General features: G+C 50.2%; 1 protein-coding gene across 1 annotated transcript; it reads right to left on the bottom strand.

Annotated features, from left to right (window-relative positions):
* Positions 1-8,884: 8,884 nt before the first annotated feature.
* Positions 8,885-10,340, bottom strand: GSX1 (GS homeobox 1). Its single transcript, XM_006748899.3, has 2 exons — positions 9,929-10,340; positions 8,885-9,467 (listed from the first exon to the last, which is right to left on the bottom strand). The coding sequence occupies exons 1-2, from the start codon at positions 10,338-10,340 to the stop codon at positions 9,088-9,090; spliced, it is 792 nt and encodes a 263-aa protein (XP_006748962.2). The 3' UTR covers positions 8,885-9,087.
* Between the last annotated feature and the right edge of the window lie 8,966 nt (positions 10,341-19,306).

The following is a 19,306-nucleotide window of genomic DNA, read 5'->3' as shown; positions in this document are numbered from 1 at the left end:
ATTAAAGCAAAAAGCTTAAAAATATTTATTTATTTTAAACAATAAACCCATTCCTAAATGTTTATAATAAAACACAGTCCTGAAATGTTTTATGTAACATTTATGTGAAAATAACTATAATTTCCAAAACAAAATATTTAGTTGCAAGAAAGACATCATTTTGTATTTTTGCAAATCTCTTTAATGTCTGGCTTCATAGGAGACAGATGAATTCTTGTATCTCCTCTGCATTCAGTCTTTTGTGATATGTTGTTTTCCTTGAAATATATCAAGAAAATCAGCCTCAGACAGATATGTAGTTGAAAATGGAGGGCTATTTTGATAACCTTTTCATTTAATTACAGCAGTTTTCTTGAAACTGTACCAAAACATGAAAAGGGGTAGTTTGTTGAATGTTAGTTACAATGTGGAGTCTGAAATGATATCAATAAAATTTATGTGCTGTTACATTTCAGTCTGCTGGTCTGCCTTATATTTTGAATGGATCTTTTACCCATGCCTGATTTTGTAGCCCCACACATGGATCATCTGGAAAATGTTGGTTCACTGAGTTAATGCATCGTGCAATGCTGATTCATTTCACTATATAATATTAAAAAATTTGTTAATGTCATCATCTCATTAGAAAAATCCAAGTATTGAGAAGATGTTAAGTTTGCAGTGATGGGTACATGTATTCCAATGTCCCAATTTTTGCTTAAAACCTCAATTTTATCACCAGCAGCAACTATTGTCAGTTCTTTTTCAGTTCTTTTTCTGAAAGGGTGAATCGGTCACCCTGCATCGGGCTCCCTGCTCAGCAGGAAGCCTGCTCCTCCCTCTCCCACTCCTGCTGCTTGTGTTCCCTCTCTCGCTGTGTTTCTCTCTGTCAAATAAAAAAAATAAAATCTTTAAAAAATAAAAAAAAGAACATTCTTAGGTGCAACTAGATACTGTTGTTGTGCCGGGTGTGGAGGGGTCAAGAATACAGTGACCACTGCCTTGATTTGTCTAAGGTGCAGGCAGTTTTGCCCACCTTTGCTTCTGCACCATCAGTGCAGAGGCCACACAGTGAAAAAGACAACTGAGATCTCAGTATTATTATGGAAATAGTTTTGGCTTCTTGGACCCCCTGCAAGGGTCTCAGTGAAGCCCAGGGATTTGTGCTTCATACTTTGTGAACTACTGCACTGTACCCGGGGGTAGTAATTGGTATCCAGAGTGGACATCTGGAGTTTTGTCTGCTCCTCATCCTTTCTTTCCATCCAGAGACCCAACCCCCATTTATTGTGTTCAACTGGAGCCTCCAATCATTGGACCCACCCAAGTGCCACCCCTGCCCCAGTCACAGGATTGGCATGTGACCCAAGCAGAGTCAATCCATGGCTGGAATGGTCACCACCGTGGAAAACCTCTGCCACCCCTCTAGGACTGCCACCACGTACCACTTGCCATCACTGTGGGGCTTTGGTCAAGAGAGAGACACTCTTGCTTTTTTGTCAGGGCATTTAGCTGGGATGAAGTAAGCCTGGAGCTGATTGTTGCCATCTCCCCTTTTTGCCTACCTCCTAGCCCCACACTACTCCCACCCTGCAAGGAGAAAGCCTGTCCACAGCATGAAAGAATAAGGCCAACACACAGACAGGAGCAAAGTCAAAGGATAGGGAGAGGGGGCGAGGTCATTGTCATGTCCCTGGACCTCCTGAGGACAATTCCATTTGAAACTTAATGGGTTCTGTGAGCTGATAGACATCTTTTAGCTTAAAGTAGTTTGAATTCAGTGTCTGACACTCAATACAGAGCTGGGATTAGAAGAGTTAGCAAGTGCCATGAGACATTCTTAACCACTCGGAGAATCTTCAGGGTGAAGGAGAATTTCAGAGAATGTTTCCTCCCTGGTGGGTCAGAGCAAAGCATCACAGATTGCACAGTTCTGTGAATGTGTGTATGACTCCCTCAAAGAGGCATGGCTAGGCCGTCAGTCAGGGAGGGCAAGCAGAGATGTTGTATCCTGAGTCTCCATGCAGGCCTGAGCATGGCTTTCCAGCAGGTGTGGAAGCACTATTCCTGCTGTCCCCAGGAGGCCCAGTGCCACTCCAGGAAGAGCCAGCGCATGTTCTAGTTGTGACTCACACTAGAACAGCAGGTGATGAGTTAAGAAACATCCCCATGTCTAAAAGCGCCAGTGTGGCCAGAGGGAATGCATGGGCAACAACAGTGGTCCAAAGAGTAGTGGTCCAGGGAATCCTATTTAAGTTGTACTGGTCACCTGGTCAGAACCGATATTCAGTTTCAGGGATAGACAGTCATACCTGTCCCAGGTCTGTTCACAATCTCTGGATTGTGTTCTGAATTGCTCATATATGGCATAGATTACCGCATCACTCCAAGTTCTTGGCTGCAAACAACCGAAATGAATTCTAGCTACTTAAGCAGAACAGGTATTGAATGGAAGGTCATCTGATAGTTCACAGAATCAAGGGGAATGGCTGGAAACCAGGCAGGCAGGAAGAGGAGATATAGCCATGGTCTCACCACTGGGCAGTCTAGTTAGATGCCACCTCTAGGGCTCCCACCCTGGACTAGCCCTCCCATCATTGTCATAGGTCATCTGCCATCACTCGGAGGCTCTTAACTTTATGACCAGACGAAATAATGTCTGACAAGCATCTCCATGTCCCTCTCCTCTAGAGCAGACTTCTGGGGGAAATGTTGGGCCCAGGTCCTGTGCACCTGCCTGATCAGCTGGGGAAGGGGACAAGTTAATATTTAGTCCCCACTAGATCTTCTAGTGAAAAGCGGGACCCTGCCTGGGAGAACTCCCACAACGTTCAAATGTCTACCCCAGTGGATGCCTGCTTTCTTCCAGAGCTGACTTTAATTTATATTTGACAAAATAAAATCTAGATGATGATCAGAAAGAGGGGGAATGCTGATCAGAAAAAGAAAAAAAAAAAACCCACTGATGTCAGTTACATCCCCTCACTAAGGAAGGGGAAACTAAGATCCGGGAAGATCATGATTTGTCCAGAGCTATAGAATTAGTTAGGTGCATAACTGGGTCTGGACCTCAAGTTCTTGACTCCTAGTCCGGTGCTCTTTCCTCTGCAGTCTTATATTTTTGCAGGAGCATGGAATGGCCCAGAGAGCTCTCATCCAGGTCAGAATTTGTGTTTGTTTGCTAAGGCTGCCATACAAAATACCACAGACTGGGTGGCTTAAACAATAGAAATTTATTTTCTCTGTTATGAGGGCCAAAGATCCCAGATCAATGCGTCGGCAGGCTTAGTTTCTTCTGAGACCTTTCTTCTTGGCTTGCAGGTGGCCCCCTTTTCCCTGTGTCTTCACATGGTTGTCCCTTTGTGTGTGCATATATCTGGAGTCTCTCTTATAGACACTAGTCATATTGGATTAGGGCTCACCCGTATGACCTCATTTAATTACCTCTTCAAAGACCCTATTTCCAAATACAGTTACAGTATGAGATACTAGGTTTTGGGGTTCATGATATAAATTTGGGGGCAGGGAGATATAATTTGGTCTGTAACAGAGCCACTCCAGAAATTCATAACACCATGGAATCAAGGAGACAGACAACTACTTCTGTCTGGCACCTTTTGGTGAACAATGAGCCAATGGAGGTAGCCTTTGACTCCCAGGGGTCCTAACAGCCTAAAGCTCAGTGGGACCAGCAAAGGAAGCTCCTCACTGCAGGACTGCCCAAGTGACCCCTACTTGCTCAACTCATACCCAGTCTCTTCAGTTGTCCCCTGACTGTGGTGGCACAAGACAGGACTCCTGAGTGAACAACTTCCTTACTCACTGCTGCCTGAGTGGATGACAAATGGCTCCTTAACATACTTCAGTAGGCACTTCCCCCTCACAGACAGCAGCTTGGATGCCAGGCTGGGAGGCATCAGGGTTAACACCTTGGATTTCTTTGGTTGTTTCAAAGAAGCCTTCTAGAGCCAGGGGTTGGATTCATAGTGATGGGATAATCTAAAGCAGAGCATTCAACTTCAAGATAATCTGTCTCTCCTTCTAGAAACACCAACTTTTTTTTTTAACCTTCCTTTTGTTTCAGTATCTCCAACACACACACATTTCTATTAATATATTAGTATTAGAAACTCACCTAGGGATTGCCATATGTAAGGCTGGATTCATGAGGTTCTTGCCTCACTGCAATCAGGTTATTCCTTACTCTGTGGGTGAGCTCAGTTCTGAAATAGTCTGGTAAGATAGTTACTCACCCTCATAGTTCTGAGTTAAGGACAGATGGCCCCAGGCAACACTGGTCCGTGCTGGTGAGACTTCCTGTAGCCTCCCCCTTACTCATGCCCCTTTTCTTGCCCTTGTACCTCTTCCCTTAGTTCTCAGGGACTTTCTGCTCCTTTGTTCTTCCAGAGTCCCCTCAGAAAAAATGAATGATGTATTCAATGGCTACTACTCTCAGGGGTACTTGTGTTGAACCAAATATGAGGAGCCTTAGCAAAAAGGAATTGATTTCTAGTATCAAACTTACAGGCATTGACAAAACAGATAAGGAGTATGCTTCAGGAAGAATCATAATAGTGGTGATGAGTGTGTGTGTGTGTGTGTGTGTGTGTGAGTGACTAGGGGGATGCCACCTCGGGCTCCCTTTAGGCACCACCCATGGACATGACTGAACAGGGATCCCAGGTATCTACAGGTCCTGAGACAAATGGATAGAATATTCTTGCAAAGGCTTCGGTGGCTTTGTAAACTCTGCTCACCCAGTAAGACTGTGACCGATTCACCCTTTCAATCCATATGCCCAGTGCTGTATCGACTAGCTGCCATGCTCTCACTCTGTGGGCATTTTTGGTATCTCCCCTCGTTCCCCCCCCCCCACGAAGGCGCACATATTCAGTGAAGGATAATTGAAAGAAAGGTAGAAAGGTGTGCTCAGAGCTAGGCTACCAAATCCTGGCCCCTATGGACTGGCAAAAAAGATTCAACAGAAAACACATGGGTCTACATCAATGGTTCTCAACCTTAAGTGCTTTTGCCCCCAGAGGACATTTGACATTATCTGGAAACATCGTTAGTTGTCACCCTCGGGGGGGACAGGGGCCCCTTGGCATCTAGTGTGTGGAGGCCAGGGATGCTGCAGAACACCCTGCAATGCACAGGACAGGCTCCCATAAGGAAGAATTATTTGGCCCCAAAATGTCAATAGTGTAGAGGTCGAGGAACTGGTCTAAATGAAGATGGAAAGAGGACTCCAGTTTGGACTTCCAGGACTCCCAGCACTGGACAGTGCTTGCAGAGGGGAGCAGTTCCTTGTCCTCTAAATGACTAACTCCTGGGAGTCCTGGAAGTGTTTGCACTTGTGTGTGTTCTCCAGGCCATCCGTGATAGATTCAGGTCTGAGCCTGTTTATAAGTGGTCACTTGTATCATTCAGTAAATTATTCAGCACCAACTATGTCCCAGGCACAGCTCTAGGCAGGACAAGTAACAAACAACACGTACAACAACATAAGTTACCATTTATTGACACTTGGCAGACTTGTGCTTAGCATTTTATGTGAATTGTATCCTCTAATATTGCACAACAACCCTGTAAAGGAACTATTTAACGTAATCCCTGTTTACAGAAGAAGAAAGTGAGGTTTAGGAAGAACCAGTGGCTTGCCCAAGATTGTAAGGAAATGGTGGAAATGCATTGCAAAGTCATGCACTTGGATACTCCTAGCCACTGAACTGCACAGAGAAAAGAAAGAGGTTGCCCCTGAAATAGAATCAGGCGTCTGCATGTGGATTAGCCACACTAAATGGTAATTTCCAGGAAATTTCATTCTAACTAAGTTTGATTTTAATTTCAAAGTTTGACTTGCAAGCCCCAAATTCCAGCTCAAAAGAGTGTGGGCTCAAAGACTGGATTCTGTGTCCCTAGATGAGAAGCTCTGGTTTCGGGTAGCTCCCGGACCGGCTGGATGCGCGCCCTGACCTCCTCCCAAACCATGCAGCGGAGGAACGACTTCGGTCCCGACCGAGACAGGGTGAGTAGTGTTTGAACCGAAGCGCGTTGTCCCTCCAAAGCCCATCGGCGCTCCTCCAGGCGGCGGCTGGCTGCTGAGAGCTCTTGGGCGCCGCAGCTGCCTCCACGCTCCCCAGCTCTGCGCTCTCGCCACCGCCTTGGTAACCACTGCGGCCGCCGCAAGGAGGCTGCGTTTTCTCCAAACGCTCTCCAGGACAGCGCGTCAGAAAGCGCCAAGGCTGCTCTTCTGGGAGCGGGACAGGGAAATAAAGCCTTGCGTAGGGAAAGCTGAGAGGAAGAAAGGCACGCTCCTAGGAGAACTGGACCCGCTTGGACCCCGCTGGCAGCAGTGGCTCTGCAGCTTCTATGAGCAGCTGGGAACAGGACGGACCTCGGCATAGGGTGACAAAACTGAAGCATTCGGGCTGAGGAGTACGCTTGAGACTGGGGGAGAGGCGCGGTGTCCAGCCTCTTCACATTCCTCCAAGCTCCACTTCCATCTTCCTCTATAGCCACCACCCTGTCCCCAAGCCAGGGCCCTAGCAGGCCCATCTCCAAAAATGCCTTTCTGGTGGAGAGGTCTGTCCCTGAAAGCTGGAGAGAGCCTCTACCAGTGCACTTGACGACTCCCTCCCATATCCAGAGAAGGAAGTGGTTCCAAGTGAGCCCTTCGCCCTTCGCATTCACCGTGCACCTGTTTCCTGAAGGCCGAGCTCCCCGGGGCCCCAAACCTCAGTCAAAGACAGACCGGTGGGTTGCAGGTAGCTAAAGGATACGAAACTTCACTCACCCAAGGGTTCTTAGAGCAGCGTGTCAGCCAAAAAACTCAGCGTCAAAATCATTGATAATAAAACATTAGTTGGGATTCGATTCCCAGTATGCCTCAAAGCACCTTGGCTTCCTTTGTATTGGTACAATGCCTCCCTCCTGGGAGTCGGACGACTGGTCTCAGGTGAGACTGGGGAGGGTGCAGAGAGGCGGGTCAGACCGACTCTCCTCTGTCTCCAGCACAGCCCAGGAGTCTCGCTCCAGGAAGAACCGGAAATGGCCTATGGTGGGAAGCCAGATCGCACCCGCCTTTATTCTAGGAGAGGTGGAGAGAGCGCCTACCGCTCAGCTCGACTGAAGGAAAAGACCATTTTAGAAATGAACCCCGCCTGTGTTGAGCAACCCTAACTGGAGCCCCTTTCATGAAAGAGGCATATGTTTGCTTTGCCTGGACATTGGAAGTCCGGGGCTACCCCGGTGTGTGTGTGGGGGGGGGGGTGGCAGGGAGATGTCTGGCAGGAAAAGAAGTGGCCCAGGTTTCCAGGAGGCGGAATGGGAGGCTTCTGCAGGTCGTGAGAACCCAAATCCGATTTCCTGAGCAGCAGAAATACCCCACTTCCGCGGCTGCGCGCTCTCCGCCTGGACGGAAACCCCAGTCCACAGAACGAGTGAAAACCCCGCATATCTCCCCAAGGAGGACTGGGGTGTGGATTCTAAAGTCGTAGTGGACTGTGGGGGTGTAAGAAGAATGGGTGAGAACATGGGTCCCGGAGGCACGGGCGCCTGTTACACAGGGCCCCTGGAGGGGACCGCGGCGCCAGATCGCTCGGGGTCCTTGGAATCTTGGCAGCACCGTCTGACAGAATTTGCCTCAAAGCAAGCCGAGGGGGCCGTTCCAGAGAAGGCCGCACCATCTTGTTGGGAATTTATCCCTAACAAATACGATAGATAAAAAAAATAAAAAATAAAAAAAATAACAAACATGTCAGAGCGCAGCAAAAGACTGAGTTCTCCGGCTCTCTGGTGGGAGTTAGTCACTGCTCATGGGGATGGCGGTCGGGACAACCAAACCCGCTGGGCTGCTGGTGAGGCGGGATCCCCGGCGAGAAGGGGGCGCTGCAGGGGTCTGGACCTGAGGCACCGCGTGGGGAGCGTTCCTTCCTTTCCTTCCGACTCGGCTCTCCGCTCTCCCCGGCACCCGTGCACCTGGCCGGAGGTCGGCAGAGACTAGGGAGCGCACGGGGCAAGTGCGGCACAGAAGGCAGAGTCCTCGCGGGGCGGAGGGTGCGGACAAGGGCTGGCGGAGCAGCAAGGTGAGGAGCGGAACGGAGCGTGGAGCTCGGACCTGCCACCCCATCCCCGCCCTGCCCCCACAGGAAGCCCCAACTCAGGTGGGCACCTGTCCAGTCCTGAGTGGAGGCCTGGGGTCCAGAGCCATGTGGATTTCTAAGAAAAAAAAAAGTTTATTTAAAATTTTGTACATAAATAAATAAATAAATATCTTCTGGTATTACAGAGACCATACAATGACAAGCTAGACCGGGGCGGGGTCGGGGTCTGGGGTCTGGGGAAGAGAGGGGTCGCCGGGAGCGGAGAGCCAGGGTCTCATTTAGGGAAACGCAAAGCGTCTCCGAAACAAAGTGAGTCGGTTTCCCCGACACGGATATCACGGGCGACGATTTCTCTCGTGGGAGAGGAGCTGCAGGGACAGCAAGGCCTGATTGAGGGACAAATGGGCCCACTGAACCTCGAGGAGGGGACGGAAAGGAAAAGAAAAACAGTACCAAGAGTTCGCAAATGTGTGTGTATGTCTGTGGGGGGGGGGGGGAGGCGGGGTGGATAAACGACGGCAGTGAAGAAGTGGGGACGGAGAGAAAGATGTAAAAAAAAAAGGGGGGTGGGGGTGGCGAGCTGGCGTCCGAGGGGGTAAGAGGCCCCGCTTGACCCAGGGTGGAGGGGAGTAGAGGACGCGAGAAAGCCTGAGCCAGTCCAGGGAGGTCAGGCGAGGAGGCGCCAGCCGCCAGCAAGGCGCAGGGCCGACCGGCATGCCCTCCAGGGCCGCTGTGCTGCATCGCTGAGAAGGACTCCAGCGCTTGCAGGATTCACAGCTTGGAGTTCGCTTTGGACGGCTGCGGGCCCTGGGTGGGAATACCAGCGTCAGGTCTCTGCCAAGCCCTTGGCGCTGCCCAGGGCCCGGGACCTCCGCAAACCCTTGCCAAACCCGTGCGTGGCCGCGGTTTGGCAGCGGGTGCCTGGGAACCGGTGCTTAGTCCCACGACGTGTCTCTGAGACGGCAGGGAGGGCCTGGGGTGGGCGACCTGGGGAGGCGCGCGCCTAGGGAGTGACCGTGAGATCCCGGTCATCTTTCCCCGAAGAGGACGGAGACATGGGCAATTCGTCGTCATCCTCGGAGCACTTGGCTGAGGAGAGCGACGCGCATTTGCAGCTTTGCGGTGCGCCAGTGCCCGCGCCCGCGCTCCCGCCGCCGCCGCGGTGGTTGCTGCCTTTGCCCTCCTTCTTGTGCTTCACCCGGCGGTTCTGGAACCAGATCTTCACCTGCTTCTCGGACAGATTCAGGTAGGTGGCGATCTCAATGCGGCGCAGGCGGGACAGGTACATGTTAGAGGCGAACTCGCGCTCCAGCTCTAGCAGCTGCGTGCTGGTGAACGCGGTGCGCATCCTCTTGCTGCTGGGCAGCTGGTTGGAGCTGCTGTCTGGAGGGGGTGGGGTGCAGAGAGGGAAGCGATCAGACTCCTGCGCTGTGGGCCCTATCCTCTCGTACGTGACCAGTAGAATCCCGGGACTTTGGTCTTTCACCTACCTCTTTGCCCCAAACGAAACGCACAGCAGCGTTACCGCGGGCGCCTCCTTGCTAAGCCGCGGGACCCAGATACTCCCAGAGTCACGCAACCCTGGCACTACTTTATGGAGAGCCCTGAACCTCAGTCCTCGTTCGCTCCTGCGCGCCCCCTTCGAGACCTGGACCTCCTGCCCTCCCCCTCCCTCCTGGGTCCTGTCCCAGCCCTCCATCGGCACACCACCCTATTCTCCTCAGGGTCCCAGCATGACTTTCATCGTCCCCAGGACGCCCAGGGACCCTCACCCCCCATCCCTGGCTCGCCAACTCTCATCAGGTCACCCATGCCCTGTCCCACTGCGCAGCGATTCGGCTTACCCACGGAGATGCAGTGGAACTGCCGGGGGTCGGGCAGCGGATAGGAGGTCTGGTAGAGCGCGGCGGCGGCAGCGGCGGCAGCGGGGCCGTGAGCGACCCCGGGCGACACGGCCGAGTGCTGGCGGCCTAGGGGCGCGTGGCAGTACTGCGAGCCGAAGGGCGGGAAGGATGCCTTGAGCAGAGGCAGCGCGGGCGGCCCGGGGGGCCCGTGCAGCTGCGAGGCGGTGACGCAAAGCGGGCACACGCACAGCAGCCCGGCCTTGCGCGCGTGGCAGGCGCCGGGCGAGAGGCCGTGCAGCGCGTGCGGCGGGGGCACGGCGTAGGGAAAGAGCGGCGGCGGGCTGCCCTCCGGGGCCTTCTTCTCGCCTGCCTCGCGCAGCACCAGCGAGTCCACCAGGAAGGAGCGCGGCATGGCCCCGGTGCGCGGTCGCCCCGCCGCCAGCCGTCTCCCTGCGCCCCGCGGACTTCGGGGCTCTCCACGCCCTTCCCCCGGCCGCGGCCCCGCGCTGTTGCCTGTTTGCCGGAGGCTAAAGGGGCCGCTGAGGCCGAGGCTGAAGCTGCGGCGGCTGCTGCCGCGGGCGCCGCGCGGAGAGCTCGAGGTGCTGGCCAGCGCTAGTGGTGCTGAAAGGCGCCGGCGGCGCCGCTTAAATAGGACTATTGCCATGTGATGGGCTACGCCAGGAGCGGCCGGGGCCTCTCAATAGGGTTTTTGTGCCTTTTCTCTTGGCATTCACTCTGCACGCTTCCTCATTATTTCACTTGTTAACTAAATGAACTGCATAATGTACTCTATTCTTGTCAACCCCACCCACGCCGTAACAGACGCCCTCGCCCCCTCCTCTCCCTTTTGCGGGTTTATTTTCTCATTCTCCTGCGATTTAATATTCTTTTCTTTCTCTTTATTCCTTACTCCCCTTTGGCTTTGCATTGGCGATCGGCTGGTTTATCTTATTGATTTTGTAGCCCCGCTGCCTCGCTTCCACAGATTCCCATGGGCGCACACCTCGTCTCTGCGCACTGGGTCCGCGTCCCCTTCCTTCTCTCATCTACCCCTACTCCCCAAGATCATGCTTCCTCCACTCAGTTTGCTCAGGTCTGCGTTGTGCACTCCATAGGTGTCCCTATAGCCGGTCTCGGATTTCCACCTGTGGAATCCTTTCCCCTCTTCATGCGTGGGAGGACCCGAACTCCTGCAGCGGGGAGGCGCTGCTGGGGACAGGGGAAAGGAGTTCAGTATTCCTTATCCACCACTAGCCCCAATGCTGTCTTTCAGCGCTGTTTTAAGTTTCTCCAAAAGTCTTAACTTTGATGCTGCCCTTAACGCCCAGCCTTTGTTCGGTACATGCTAGTCAGCCAGACTTTTCCTTTAAATGACTGGGCTGTGGATGTATAGTGGAGAACGGCCTCTGAGAGTCACTGACAGAGACAAGGAATGGGGAATGAAAGCCTACACCGCGAAGATAGAGCACCTCACTTAGAAGAGGCGATGTAGGTGCTCTGCGGGGCACAGATCTTTTCCGGCGCTCTCTCCACTCATGCACACGTCAAAAGACTCGCGGCTGCGCTTGGAAACCATTGCCTTCCCGAAGTTTGCCCCACAGGAGCAGGGCGAAGGGCCGTTGTATTCCCAACCTCTGGTGCCTTCGCCCAACCGGGTCGACCTCCCCTGTCCCCAAGACCTCCTCCTGCCTCGTCGCTCTCTTCTTTCTGGTCACACAATGGTTAAACAACTTCAAATGCCTGGCTCTGTGTACACAGCTTCGGCCTTTTAAATAGTCCCCGGGCTCAAAGCTGCTTCACCCAGGAACTTTTTCCATACAATGGGAAATTAGCATAAATATTTCGAATTTACAGCCCCGAACTTTTCACCGAAGACGTTTACTTTCGATTTTATTGGAACCAAATCGCTCCAGTCACCTGCTCTGAGCTCTGAATGGAATTGTGAGAAATGAAGGGCGAAGCTTTTCGGAGGGGGGAATCTGTGCTCGGCAGTTAGACTGCCCCAGATTGAAGCATTTATATGGTTTTTCATCATTGGTGACATCTTTACAGTAACAATAGCAACCAATTATAACTGATTAAAAAGCAAAGAGAATTTGTTGGAGAGAAAACAACTGATTCTGTAACGAGAGGGGCAATGGGGAAAATAACCTGGATGAAGCTCATGTCGTTTAGCAGGAGGAGTAGGGCTCAATGCTTCCTTAATTGTTTGGCATGAGGGTCAGGAGATGGATGCTGCCCCCCCTCCCCCCGCCAGAGTCTCCTCTCCAAGGCTCCCCGCCCAAGGGTGGTGCTTGCAAAGTAACCGAGTGCAACAGCGCAGCTTAATGCCGGTTCTAATTGCTCTCTGAGTAATTTGGGCTGGCCAGCACGGCTGAGAGTGAGCCAAGAGCCGGGACCAGGGCAGTAGAGGCACCCCCACTCCGGGGCAGTGGCGTGTGAGAGAGGAGTGCGGGCGGGGCTCCGCGGGGTGAAATTGCACCCCGGAGCCTGGAGCCAGCGAAGAGTGGGGTGCGGAGCTCTCTTGGGAGCCGCAGCCCGCGCCCGGGGAGGAAGGGGTTAAGAGCCCCTGAATGCGAGCAAGGCCAAAGCTACTGGGAAAGAATATGGGGGGGGGGGGGAAATAACCAGTTTTTTTTTTTTTCCCCTCCAGCCTCTGGACCTTATTGAATGTCATTGAAGAAAGTTTTGAATGCCAGATAAAGAGAGGCGAATTAAAGTGTGTGACAGCGGAGGATAAGCAAACACAAAGAGAACTCTGTCACACTTTGGGGCAAAATCCGTGGGCTTTTTACCAAGTCTCTTCGCTATGATTGAATTAAGTAATAGGAAAACATTTTCTTTCAGTTTAGAGCCATTAGACAAAAACTTCAAAGCGAATAACACTTTTTAATGTGCGGCCCACAATGGATCGGGTTTTGTGCTGAAATGTTTAAATGGTTTGTTGTGCAACTCGGCGCGGGAGAGACCCGGGCCCAAGAAAATAGCATCCCTGAGAGTGTTTTCGGGAGGCCTGGAAAGAACGCACACTTAATCCGCCATCGCTAAATCCGGAGGGCGCCGGCCGGAAAGGGGGCTCCTGCTTGGCGGTCCGGGACCGCGGGGCGCGCCCCAGGAATTGGGGAATTTCGGGAAAGTACTGTGCCCATGGAGAAGGCCGAGCAGGAGCTGAGGCGCACGGGCCGCCGGGATAATGTGCGGCCCGGCGAGGGGCGCGAGCTCGCCTGGGTGCCCAGTGCCTCTCAGCTCCGCAGCCCAGCCCCGCGGCCTCGGTCCGCCGCCTGGTTTCCGGCCGCTGCCCTCGCACCCCGGAGGACCGCTCCCTGGGGACACCCTGGCTGCCGCGCTGCTTTCCTGGTGGGCGCGCCTTCCGGGGTTGGCTTCAGCTGGGTGTGAACTTTACTCGCCCGAGCAAACGCCCCCCCTTGGGCGGGGCGGGGTGAGAGGAGGCGGTGGGATTAGCCTGACAGCCCGAGAGAGGGGCCTCGGGCAGCCCCTCGGCCTGGTGGGCCCTGCTCTGCCCCCGGAGCTGGTTTTCAAGTGTCCATCAGGGACAGTTCAACATGGAATAATTTCTGTTGTCCCGCTCTTTTCTTCTCTTTCACACCGCCTCCTTTCCTGTTGGTAGAGAGAGCACGCCATTTTCCTCCTGGAAATGTCTCTCTAAGATATTTGCAGCAAATATATCTCTGCAAAAACTGCAGAAATTGGGAGGAGGGTTGGGGAATCCTTGTTCCTTTACCTTGTTCCTTTACATCTTCAAATGTCACTTTTCTTCTCAGGGAGGCCAACGACCCTGTTAAAAAATATCACTCCTTTTCCCCCACGTTCCCCACTCCCATTCCTTGCTTTACAAATACCTTCTATCTTTCTGTGTCTTTTACTTGTTTTTCTGTCTCCGCCCCCCTCCCACCCCACTGAAACATATGCTCCTTTGGGGATCGGCCTATATTTGTCTATCTGGTGCATGACTGTATCCCACCTCAGAAAAGTTCCTGTCATATAGTAGGTGCTCAGTATATATTTGCTGGATAAATAAATGAATCCTGAGGCATAACTCAGGAGGTGGCATGGGTAAGAGGACTTTTTTGTTTGCCCACTTAATACACATAGGCATTTAGAGGCATGGTGTGGGGCAACTTACCTGCAGGAATTGTCTGACTGTCTTGCAGCCTCCACACCTTCTCCAGTGCCTGAACCATCACAGGAGCTCAGTGTGTTGGAGTGAATGGCAGATCTGTACGTACCCAGCCCTCCTCAGGAGTTTCTCACGTTCCTTCATAGGGTCAAGATGGTCCCATTCAAGGCAGTTGCAGTGTCCTGCTCTACAGGACTTGGATGAACCTATTGGGAGCTCAAGGCTAGGGTTTATCATCCAAGGCTTTTCATGGTATACAGGAGATGGGGTTGATTAGAAAGAGAAGCAATATGGTACGTGCCCTGGAATTATCAGTGACCATTTCTGCTTTTTCTGGGTTGAGGCAATGGAGTGGAAATTCTCATTGTAAGTAAGGGACTGCTCACTTAGCCAGGCCAGTAGTGGCTCATACAACTCCCCTCGGGAGAGAGCAGCCTGTTCACTTGATCAGAGGGGCAGGAGAACAGCTAGTCTACCAGGGAATGGTGAGTGCACCTGGGAGCCAGAGTGGAGTGTGCCTTGTTGGGAGGGGGGAGGGCCTAAACGTTGGTGTGAGCGGAAGTGGAGGCTTAGCCACAAAGGGCCATGCTACAGGTTTGTACTTGATCTTATTCAGAGATTTTTAAGCAAGGAAACTTAAGAAATATAACTGGAAGCAGTAGGAGCTCCCATAGATGGGGACACAGAGAGGCTAGAGCAGGATCCAGCAGAGTTGGCTTGCAAATGAACAATTATTGAATTCTTGAATGAACAAAAGTAGGGAAACAAGCAAAGAAAAGGTTAGTTCAAGTGATGGATAATGACCACCTGAGATCTGGAAAGGGGACATGAGGATCAGAAAGTGGAAATATTTGAGAGAATTTGAAGGGGAAAATGGGTAAGACCAATTAGGTGTGTGTGTGTTTGTGTGCGTTCGTAGGTGCTGGAGGGGAAGGACATGAAAGAGGGAGGGCATCAAACACATGGGAAGGAGGCATCAAACACATGGGGAGGGAAGGAGTGGAGTCATATCAAAGGCAGAGTCAGGGAACTCAAAAGCAGGACCTACTTTTGCTTGCAGAGGTGCAACATTATATCATATTTGGATGTGTTGCTTTTGTTTTTCATTTTTTATTTATTTTTTTTATTTTTAAGTAGTAAGTAATGTGGACCTTGAACTCATGACCCTGAGATCACGGTCTGAGTTAGGATCAAGAGTCAGACTCTTAACTGACTAAGCCACCCAGGTGTCCCACATTTTTTTTTTTTTAAGTAAACTCTACCCCCAATGTGGCTCAAACTCAGACCCTGAGATCAAAAGTCACGTGCTCTACCAACTGAGCCAGCCAGACAACCCTGATGTGTTATATTTTAATCCTTAACCTCAAAGCATTCTGCTGATGTCCCATGATGAAAATGTGATTCTAAAGTTGAGTAGAGAGATTAGAGGTGAAGAGAGAAATTTGGAACTTATGCATACAAACATGGTAGTGTTAGTCTTAGCGGATGAGCTTGGGGTGGTAGAGTGTAGAGAAAAACCAGGATTATAGATGTATCCCTGGAATCACACATATTTAAAGAAGCAAGTGGAGGGAGGGCTTCTTGCAAGTCAGAGAAGCATTTTTAGCATCCATCTTGGACCATTTGATGATCTTTGAGATAGAGGCTTCATGCTGGGAATAGTGGAGCAGAAAGATAGGAGGAGCCAGAAGGTCAAGGTGCTGCCTACCTATTTTATGTGTGTGGAAGATAAATATTTATCATTTTTGTTATTTGAATTTTCTATTATATGCAGATATACATCATTATTACTAGCATGGTCCCCACCCCTGATCCATCCAGATAATAAGAATTAAGTCAAATGAAGAAATCAATGGTAATCATGTCATAGCCTCTGGAACATCCTCTTGTTCTTTCTCAAATAGATTATAAGCCCTTAAGGGCAAGGATAAAGACTTATTTATATTGGTGTCACCAATGTTTCTCAGAGCTTTGGGCACAATTGTGTATGTTTAATAAATGTTTAATGTTAGTACTAATGGCAATAAATGAGCTGTCCTTTCTTTGCACCTATTCACCACATCATAGCTGCATCTTGATGAGCATCACAAGATTTCATAAGCTCTCAGCACTTTAGCTTTCTATAGTAAAAGAGGAATGATCACTCACCTCCCTTGAAAGGATTAAAGATGATGTTGTACATGTAATCTGAATGTTATGGTGTTCTGGTCAATGGGTGCAGGTGAAGGCGATTAATATCAATAACCCAGAGCTTCTGTTTGAACCTTGCAGGACTTCTGACCTCGCTTTTAAGATGTCCCCCTTTCTATCTGGTTTCCTGGAAGTGGGTTCACAGGCCAGTCTCTTAGTTGGTACCCACCTTGACACACATCGTGTGCTTCCTCTCCAGGGAGATTTCTCCTTACTCCATATGCTCTCAGCCTGGGATAGATCCACTGCCTCCTTACGCATCTTGTTCCAGGGACCACTGTTTATTCCTGATGTATTTGTAAAGCCCTAAACATGCTGTTCAAGACAGAGCGTGCCCTTAGTAAATGTGAGCTGTGTGTATTCTCTCCTGGGTGATGGGATGCAGGAATGTTAGTGAGACCTTCTTTTGGCATGGTTTGTCCAGCCTAAGTCATTCACCACAAACCTTTTCCTTTTTTCTTTGACCTTGACATCCCTGAAAGCAAAGATGATTTTTACAGGGATGAAGGGATTCTCTTACTCAGGGACCATGAAGGTGAATGTGGAACATCTTACTGAGGATTCCGGTAGGAAGGATTCCGGTAGGAAGAAATCATGGTCGGTTTGAAACAGAACCAGTCTCATCTACAGTTTTCCACTGATGAGCAAACACCTGACCTTTAAGCCTGGCCTTCAGAATTAGTACCTTATGGATGGTAGCGACTCTTGAGATATGAGGCTGGACGGGATTGTCCATGGCCTTGGGCAAGATTCCTATCAGGAAACTTGGTTTCAAGATCTTCCAGTGTAAATGTTCGGTCTAGTCTTTCTTTCTCTGCAGGAGGAGCCTGCCACTCAATGATCAGCCAGGTGGCAGCATAAAGCAATAAAACCCGTAGACAGGGGAGACCTCTGTGGCTGCTCAGTTCCCTCTACACTCACTTCTCTTTCCCTATTGTTACCAGAGCAAACCCAGGACACCTCCCTGCTCCCAACCTCCCATTCTCTGAAAGCCTTTGGCTCAAATCACCCCCACCCCCACCCCCCGCAAAGCAAAAACAAGCCACTAGAAGAGAAAGAGCAGAGAACCTATTTAGGGCTGAAAATCTGTGGTATGTCATAGAGATCAGAGCAGACTGGTTTAAAAAGCCCTGTGGATTCCTGTGACCATCACTCCCCCCTCTACTGCCCCTAACACAGCCCCAGTTTTGTTCAGTACTTGGGGTAGCAATTTCACAGAGCCACAGTGAGCAGGTGATTGATGATGGCTGTGCCCTCACTACACTTTGGATGGTAGGAAGGAGCAAGAGGAAGGGAGGGGTTCTCAGAGAAAGGCTACTGTCAAGACACCTCAATTCTTGCAGGAGCTGCTATGGGATTGTCTTAGTGATGCCCTTAACCCTGGCAGGAGGCTGAGTTTTCTACCTTGGCATTGAGAAGGGTAGAGGCACAGAGAAGCCAATAGACCATCGTGTCTTGAGGTCATGTGTGATTCCAAAGGTTAGTGTCCTCACCATTTAGCTAGTACTCCTCATCCTCAAGAACCCTTGTTCTTAATTCCCACAAAGAACATTGCATCTGTCATCAATTACTTGAGTAATTGTAACTGTACAGATCTCTGTGTCATTTTGGAGTACCAGGTGAATGTCTCCAATATAGCAGGCCCTGTAAAAAGGAAGAAAATTGAACAGTTAGAATCCACAGGGAATTGTTTATTTTTAAAAAAATTTTTAAAGGAAATTTTATTTACTTATTTGAGAGAAAGCGAGAGAACAAGAGCAGGGGGAGGGGCAGAGGGAGATCAGCAGGGAGCCAGATGTGGGGCTTGATCCCAGGACTCTGGGATCACGACCTGAGCTAAAGGCAGACACTTAACTGACTGACTGACACCCAGGTGTCCCCTCACAGGGAATTGTTTAATAGTGGTTTTTCTCTGAGTAGCCTTGTGCCTCAGAGAGAAGTCCTATTTCCATCTAACAATGTAGAATTAGTGAATAAACAATCCCTAAGAAAAGTCACTTTCTTTTACTTCTCCAGCTATTAAGTAAAGGCTAATACCTTGGGGCAGTTCATATCAGCTAAAGCCTTGGAGTTAATCTTAGCTGGCTCTGATCTAGGACAGCAAGAAGATATCACTTCTGTCTTGTCTAGTTTCTATCCCAGACACAAATACCTCCCTAAGCTTTTGTTACTGATTAAAGATCAAAGCACAAATTGGGAACAACCTGAGAATCTCTCCAACTTATCATCTTGTCTTAGGACCTCTTGATAAGCCTCCTGACCCTGCAGAAACTTCACTCCTCATGACTATACTCTCTAGCAGTGCCTCCCATTCATAGTGTAAGTGGCCCCCATGTAGGGGGCTGACACTGCCTTACTCATTCCCACCTCAACCTAAGACATCGTTAAAGGGGCAAGTTCTAAGATTATTCATCTCAACTTTCTGGCTTCTTTTTCTTTATTTCCTGATCCTGTGATGGGTGCAAAACATGTGTACTACACTTACCACTAAGAGGGCTGAGTTCTGTGGGAAGTAGTTTCATCAAGCTGGCCTGCTGATTGGTTTCACACAGCACTTTAGGAAGACAATGGTGGAAACAGATGCTTCCCCTGTGAGTATACCTTTAGGTGGCAATTGGTTTATGAGAGGATACTTTCTAAATTATTTTTAAAACCAAGTCAAGCACATTGCTAACCAGAACTGTCTCAAACTACAATATGTGACTAATAAAAGACAGATTTTATATTCCTAACAAGTGGCTCATTTTATTGTTTATTGTTAGGGACTTGCTGTTTCTATAATTTCCTTTTGAAGCTATGAAGCTAGTGATCAGACACTGGGAAGCCAGTGTAGAAAACCCCCAAATCTCCACGATCTTCCTTGCTAGGAGCACACTGGCTCAGGAAGATGGGCTTCTGGGGAGACAATTTTCCACGGGTCTCTTGTGCCTGCACACCATGTAGATGTACTGTCTGCTTTGTTCTTGACTGTCTTTTCAAGGTTGCCTGCATAGAAAATAGCTCTGGAGATAGAGGTAGCATAACCCTCCAGTCCCCTGGGGGAACTGGGG

Source organism: Leptonychotes weddellii, chromosome 3, assembly GCF_054177405.1.
Source record: "Leptonychotes weddellii isolate Sample4059 chromosome 3, ASM5417740v2, whole genome shotgun sequence".
NCBI classification, from domain to species: domain Eukaryota; kingdom Metazoa; phylum Chordata; class Mammalia; order Carnivora; family Phocidae; genus Leptonychotes; species Leptonychotes weddellii.
This window is presented reverse-complemented; position numbering and strand designations above follow the sequence as displayed.